Genomic DNA, 7,761 nt, shown 5'->3' with positions numbered 1-7,761 from the left:
ATAATATATCTCGAATGGACTTAGCTAAAGGAGTTCTCGTGAACTGGTCGATGAAGGAATTCGTCAACTCGTTGGAACTTCCGGCTGGATGTGGTGATGTTGTGAAAGCGAGACGTATGCATCGCAAAGTTCTCAATGACTACTATTCTCACAGTTGCTGCTGGTGTACGGGTATGTTAATAATCAAAGGAGATCGAAACCGAGGTGCTACAAATATTTACAGCAACATGGTGGAGATTCATGTGACGTCACTAAGGACAACGCTTCTAGTGTTCATTGCTCAGGAAAGCATTACGTTACAGACAAAGGTTGCCTTGACTATTTGCGGCAACACTCGATTAAATTCGAAATGGCCGCTAGTAATAGTTCATATTTCGAAGCGTCCACTAAATATCCTTCTGTTCGTGGATCCTACGCGGAGATTACTTAAGAAGTATCCTCCCCTTCCTTACATCTTTCTCCAAATCCCTACAATGTCAATTCTTCCTCAAACAACTCCATCTACTCCTAGCGTAAAATCGTAGTCCGTTCTGCTCGCCCCTCTTCCCCTCTTGGGAAAGGGTACGATAGATAAGCTCACCAAGCCATTATTGGCAGCAGTCCTTCCACCACTCTTAACGGTTGCGCTATTAATGAAAATAATAACACTCCTTTCTTTAGAAACTTCTCAAAGTTTTTAGAAATGCTTACTGAACTCATCCTTAGTATGGTTGTTTCATGCAATGATGTTCCCCTAACGTCCAACGTTTCCCTTAATCTTTCCAAACTAGCTAATCTTGCTAACCCAACCAGTTTCCTTCAGTGGAACTGCCAGAGCGTTCTTCCTAAAAAACATGAACTAATTTCCCCTATCAATCAGCATAGTGCGTCCATTATTGCCATCTCTGAAACATGGCTAGTTCCTGGATCTCGGTTTCGGGTTCCAGGTTTTTCCTATTTGAGGGATGACAGAAGTGATGGATATGCAAGTTGTTCCCTTTTAATCCGCCATTATACCCCATTTTCTCAAATCCCCCTCCCTCCCAGCCAGCACTTTAGTGCTGTTGCTGTGAGATCCTTAAACATTTCTTTCTTTTCTGTATATATACCACCCTTCTTCTTTTGTTTTTCCAAATCTCCACTCTGTCTTTTCTATACTACCTTCTCCTTTCCTTATAATGGGCGACTTTAACGCTTACCACACTGCATGAGATGGTCATTCCTGTAACAGGTATGCTTACTTGTTGGTGGATATTGTTGATGTTGTCAATCTTTGCATCGTTAATGATGGTTCGCCTACTCGTAGGGTTTTCCCTTCGAAAGCTCCCGGGTCTGCAGTAGGTTTGTCCTTATCATCTCCCTCTTTTGATTTACAACTTTCATAAAATATCCTTTCTGTCACTTTTGGCAGTGGACACTTTCCTATTGTCTTATCCCTTTATCAAAATTCCACTTCCTCCATTATCTTTAATACAAATCCCCTGTTACAAAATTCCCTCAAAAATGCAAATTAGTCCGACTTTGCCAGTTCTGTTGATGATATATTGGACACTATCTAAGGTTTTGGAGGTGGCGAAAATATCATTCTCTATTACTAATCATTTGTTAATGTTCTTACAACTGCTGCCGATTTTCATTTTCCTTAAAAACATTTTCCCAAAAAACAGGTGTTTTTTACTCCCTAATGCGATGAGGTATGCATTCGTGTATCTAAACAAAGAACACAGGCAGAGTCTATGTATTCTGTGTCCATGTTAGTTTATAAATGGTTAGACGCAAAAAACGCCAACCCGCATTGGAGCAGCGTGGTGGATTAAGCTCTGATCCTTCTCCTAGACGGGGAAAGAGGCCTATGCCCAACAGTGGGATATTACAGGCTGAAGCGAGACGCAAAATTGAAGAGATTAGTGTCGAAAAAGAAAAAATGTTGCTGGGTTGATTTTTGCGAATCACTTTCTCTACAGCCATAACATGGTAGAGTATACGTCAGCTGGCTGTTTAATCATGAAAAAAAATATTTTCTATAATTTTCTCTCAACTAAAAATTAACCTGCCGGCCTAGCATGCATACAACGAGATATCTCTTGACGAGAGAGAGAGATAATGTCTACATCGAGTATTTTCTCGATTACCCTAACATGCGCACTACGAGAGACAAAATTCTCTTCCGAAGACTTCGCCTTGTCGAGTAGAGAAACATTATCAACCATAATCACAACTGAATATCATTCTTATTTCTTATGTCGTAAAGTTGAATTTACAAGGTTATTGAACAATCGTGCCAAACCGGGATGAGCCAACGTTTGTATAATTTCAAACGAGTGACACATGTTTTATTTAACAATGTTCTCGGCCTTTTGGCTAAGATAAAAAGTGTATATCTAATTTAAAAAATCTAATATGGAAAATAAAACGGCGTAAGTAAATGAATTTAATTATATATGTAAAACAATATGCTCGTGTTGTGCTTTATTTATATCTTGTCGCACATTAGATAATTGTAATTCTATCACGCATTGTTTTTTTTTTTTTTTTTATTTTTAAAATTTTTTGAATTTTTGAATTTTTTTTTTTGATTATTGATTATACTTTTATTCTATTTAATTTTATTTTTACTTATTGATTTTTTTGATATAATTTTGTTTTGTTTTTTATTCTGAATGTTGTCTTGTCTTGTTGTACTAACCCAATATGGACTTATACTTTGGTCTGAAATAAAGTATTATTATTATTATTATTATTTAGAATAAGAAGCAACAGGGCGCAAATACGTTTTTTGTGTCATTATATGGCACACTTCACTCGACTTTTCGCATTTCCCGCTCTTCGTATACCGAAATTATATAATTATAATAGGGAAACGCCATGGTATACAAAAAATAGGCACCCGGTTTTATTTATTTTTTATTTATCGTCTTTCTCGTCGATAACATTGAAAACGAGAAGTTTCTCTTCCTAAAACGACAAAATTCGACAAAATTACGATGTCATGTTAGCTTCCGTAGAGATAAATATCACAGATCACTAAAATTTAATGATTATCTCTTCATTGACGTAACGAGAAGAGTATCGCGTGCACGCATGTTAGCTACTGTAGACATAGAGAGATAATACGAGAAAAGGGGTAGACAAAATTTTGTCGTGGCGCGCATGCTAGGCCTGCTGGTGATAGTTTATATGTTACTATGAATTAAAATTAACATCAGCTGGTTGTATCTACGTGGAAAGTTAGTCAGCCTTGAGATTACCTGGTAATTTTCTTCTTAGTATAAGACGTAATAATTGTGTTTGCAGGCAAACGAAGAAAAACCGACTTCAATTATATCGACAAGAAATACAACGTAGATAGACGAAAAAATAGTCAAGTAAATACGCATTATCAAAGATTACTCCAAAAGTTGTAATCAGATCTCGATGAAACTTAAATGTGACCACATGATAATCATCGGCTTTCGATTAAATTAAAAATTATTAATTTCGGTACACCCAGTAAAAAGTTATGCGAATTTTAGAGTTTCCCTCGATTTCTCTGGGATCCCATCATCAGATCCTGGTTTCCTTATCATGGTACCAAATTAGGGATATCTCCTTTTCAACAAAAAAAGAATGAAAAAAAAAATATATATATATATATATATATATATTATATTATATTTTACGAGAATGTTTTAATAATATATTAGATTTAAACTAAAAAAGAAAAAGTTAGCGATATCCATTTCTACGTCCTTTAGGACATCACTTATCAGTCGTCGAGTTGTCAATTTTTTTAGTAAAATGGACAAACTATAAATAAATAAAAAAAAAACTTGGTAATCTTGGTATGTAAATCAGTAGTAATGAGAAAATCCGTGAATTCACAAATCAAAACAGGAAACGCGTATTTTCCTGCTAGTGTGCTAGTAGTATTAGTGGCTAATGGTACTGATCGGTTCTTTCTAACTTCATTATTTTTGTATATAAAATTATCTATATAAAATATTAACCTGTTCTACTATCGCATGTCTCGTTCCTTATGCCATTTTTTAATTATGAACCAATAAACTATTTTAGCTTTTTAAATTTATACATATCCTCTTTTAAATTCGAAGAAGTTATAAGCAAAATAGTTCGTCTAATTGTTAATCGATGCAAAAGAGTTCGTCAATCGGTGATTATTACTTCTTTGTACAATGGTAGGGCACAGCAGAAATTTCCTGCTAAAAATATGGATCAGCCCGACTGGGGTAGTACCTCGACCTTAAAGAAGATCACAGCTAAATAACACTGTTTTCAAGCAGTATTGTGTTCCTGTTGGTGAGTGAGGTGAGCAGAACTCCTGGGGGATTGGGATCAGATTGGCTCGGCAACACGCTTGCGATGCTTCTGGTGTTGGCAGGCGTCTATAAGCTATGGTAATCTCTTACCATCAGGTGAGCCGTACGCTTGTTTGTAGACCTAGTGGTATAAAAAAAAAACAATTATGTTGAATAATTTAAATTTGTAAAAGTAATTCTGTGTCATTTGTCAAGTGAGTTAGTATAAATTCTAAAAATTTCAGTTTTTTTCATTTGTATTCAAACAACAACTGGTCGAGGCAACCCGTGTGTGAAGAGCTTCGAAAGCGAATAGTTTGTGGAGTCGATGCTGGCAAATCAAGTTACCAAATATCTAAAGACTTGATACTTCCCAGGTCTACGGTCCAATCTATCATTCAGCACTATAAAAAGAATAGAACGACTTCTTGTTTGAAGAAAACTGGTCGACCACGCATCACAAGTGCAGCAAAAAACAGAATCGTGAAGAAAATTATCAAAAATAATCGTCGTACTCGAGCTGGAGAACTCACGGTGCAATGGAAGGACATGATTCACAAAGACGTCTCAGTTGATACTTGTAAAAGAGTCGAAAAAAGAATGGGTTACCGATTTTACACCGCTAAGGAGAAACCACTGTTGACTGCTGTACAAAAGAAAAAGAGGTTGAAGTTTGCTCGTGATCATTTAAATTGGACTTCGTAGTAGTAGTAGTGATTGCAACCATGCCTCTTCGCATTAAAGCTGTCATTGAGAGCAAAGGCGACGCAACTAAGTGGTAGACGAACTATTTTGCGTGAGTGACGAGGGTAGACGAATACTTTTGCGTTATGTTTTTTTGGAATATTTTTTAAATTTTTTGTTGTCATGAAAGAATTTCGGTTATGTTAAAATAAACTTTAAGATGTTCCTCAAATTGTGGTTCATACGTTCCTAATTATTTTACCAATATTTTCTTTTCCACCAATATATTATTATTTTTTTTCTTTTTTTATGCTTTGTACTACTTTCCATACGTCATCGATTGATTAATTTTATGGCTTACTATAATATTTTCTAGATAGATAGGTACTTATTCAAATGAAAGACACAGTTTCACGTTTACCAATTTAAAGTTCACAAATAAAAATCAAACATTATTGTCAATTTATAAAACAAAAATTTTAAGTCACTTTTTACCATTGAGATAATAAATCAAAATCTGTCAATCGCTGTAGTACAAAAGTCCGTTTTTTAAGTTTCTTTTTATCCTTATCTTTTTCTACATCTTTTTCTTGTTCTTTAGCTACAGTTTGCTTTGTAGACTTCTGTTCAGTTTCTTTCATTTTTTGTATTTCACATTCTAAGTCGAAAGGGCACTGGTCAGCAGGATAGATAGGCATCATGATAACTGGTACATAGTTTGATTTTCCACTTTCTTTCTAAAAACATACGTAATCTATACTAATATTATAGAGCTGAAAAGTTTTTTTTTTGTTTGTATGTTTAAACGCGTTCAAAATCTCAGGAACTATCTGCTAAAATAATCTATACTGTCGAATAGAGTAACCTCATCCTTTTTTGATGCCGGTTAAAAAAATATTCTTTTTTGAGAGCTTCCGTTGCGTGCGCTGCATAAACGGTTAAAGTTACCTAAACATTATGTAGATATGACGAAGTTGATCGCACATTAAAATATCTGCCGGAAAATCCGCGATAGCATGTCTATCTTTTAAGGTTGACTCACTAGAACCTTTTCTAAAGTAATCAAGTTTATTCTATATTAATGCATTTTTGCATTTTTGCGAAGGTGGTTTTATAGACATGATATCAATCCTTATCCAAATAAATACATTATTCGTTACAAGTACTGCTTTCTGAAAAAATAGTGCGTGCGTACAAAGTACACATGTCAGAAGTGAAACTTCTTTTGCAAACAAATTTTTAAGTCTAAAGCTTTTTAATTTTTTTCCCTTTCCTAAGGAAGTTTCACTTCAAAAATTCGTCTTAGAAAATATCATAGTTTTAAAATAACTCGGCAATTAATTAATGATCATAAAAAATTGAAAGGTAATTTTAATGCGTTATTATTAACCAACAAGTCACAAGGCAGTTTTATAAAGATAAACTTTGTCTTTTAAAGAATTTAATTTGGTCGCATAATTTAGGAGATAACGTGAAAGCAAATGAAATGACGCCGACGGCGAGTCGTGCCGCGTGGCTATGTAAGTTGCACAGTAATGGTTTTAAAATATTTTAGTCCATTTTTCCTCAAATTAAAGCGGTTTAACCCGCGGTGTCCAGCTAGTTATAAAATTATTATTCATTGTATTTGAGTTTATTTTAAAAGTCAAATATTCCTCCCTTCTTATAAGCCAAACATCTCTTATTCTTATAAATATAGTAACCAGAACAGTAAATATTTTTTATAACCTGACTTTCAGCTGCACATTGACAGCAATAACTTTGCGCGGCAGAAATTGTTTTCGAATTAACCAAATGTGTAACAACTGCCTTTAGCTTCTCTTCGTCCATGTTACCTGGTTTACAATTCTCCCATTTGCCCTCGGGATTCATTTGTACTAGCACAGGTGCCGATATGCCTAAGGAATCGAAGCCTGGCTTGGCTAAAGGTCTGAAAAGAAGCATAGGTAACGCTACAGAACTTTTTTTCAATTTAATGTTAATGAATTTGTTATGGTTATAAAAGTTTCTGATATGTGTTTTATTATATGAATTTAATGCCTGGTTGTTTAAATTATCAACTGTCAAAAATTCTAATGTAGAGAAAGATATGTAGAGTTGTCTGAATACGGGAAAGGTAACCGAAATGTGTTTTTATTGGATTTTAAGGATTTCGCAGATGAAAATGAAAATATCCTTTGATAAGACGCAGCAGCCATTTTTACATATTATGCTTACTTACACTTTTGCTAATTTCTTTGAATATTGGTCAGCCATTATAATACAACTTTTTTAGTCTATTTTGATGTTTATGGATATTTTCTCTTCATATAGTAACATTACTTAATAAAACTATTGTGTAATTCACGTACCTACGCTTTTGTCACTTATAAATTTTGCAAATAAATATTTTGATGAAGATACATTAAAAAAAAATACTACCTGTCAGTTATTTTACTAGCCAGTTTGTTGAACAAATGAGTATGAGAGATATGTATGTATTAAAGACAAATTAATTAAAGATTTTTCGTGTTATCTTGAGTCGCCCATTGATATTATATATGTATGTACATATGTACATTACGTACGTATGTATGTGTCTAGTTTAGTCCACTTTATAAAGATGAAGAAACAACGTGTGCGTGTCAAGATATACCAACCTATAGTTAACTCCGAAGTAGTGTGTTTATGTATAAATATAAGCAAAATTGTAACGTCTTATTTTTTTAAAGAACAATTTTTTTGAATAAAGAAGAACTCCTTAGCACAATTAAATCAAGTTTACTGTTTAATTAAGAAAATAATCGAGACATCTTTTACAAGC

At 34.1% G+C, this 7,761-nt stretch overlaps 1 protein-coding gene across 1 annotated transcript; it reads right to left on the bottom strand.

Annotated features, from left to right (window-relative positions):
* Nucleotides 1–5,449: 5,449 nt before the first annotated feature.
* On the bottom strand, nucleotides 5,450–7,214 carry LOC123668497. Its single transcript, XM_045602231.1, has 3 exons — nucleotides 7,180–7,214; nucleotides 6,687–6,888; nucleotides 5,450–5,695 (listed from the first exon to the last, which is right to left on the bottom strand). The coding sequence occupies exons 1-3, from the start codon at nucleotides 7,212–7,214 to the stop codon at nucleotides 5,450–5,452; spliced, it is 483 nt and encodes a 160-aa protein (XP_045458187.1).
* Between the last annotated feature and the right edge of the window lie 547 nt (nucleotides 7,215–7,761).

This window comes from Melitaea cinxia, chromosome Z, assembly GCF_905220565.1.
Source record: "Melitaea cinxia chromosome Z, ilMelCinx1.1, whole genome shotgun sequence".
In the NCBI taxonomy this organism is placed as follows: Eukaryota; Metazoa; Arthropoda; class Insecta; order Lepidoptera; family Nymphalidae; genus Melitaea; species Melitaea cinxia.
Note: the sequence above shows the minus strand (reverse complement) of the source record. Positions and strands in the feature narration are given on the sequence as shown.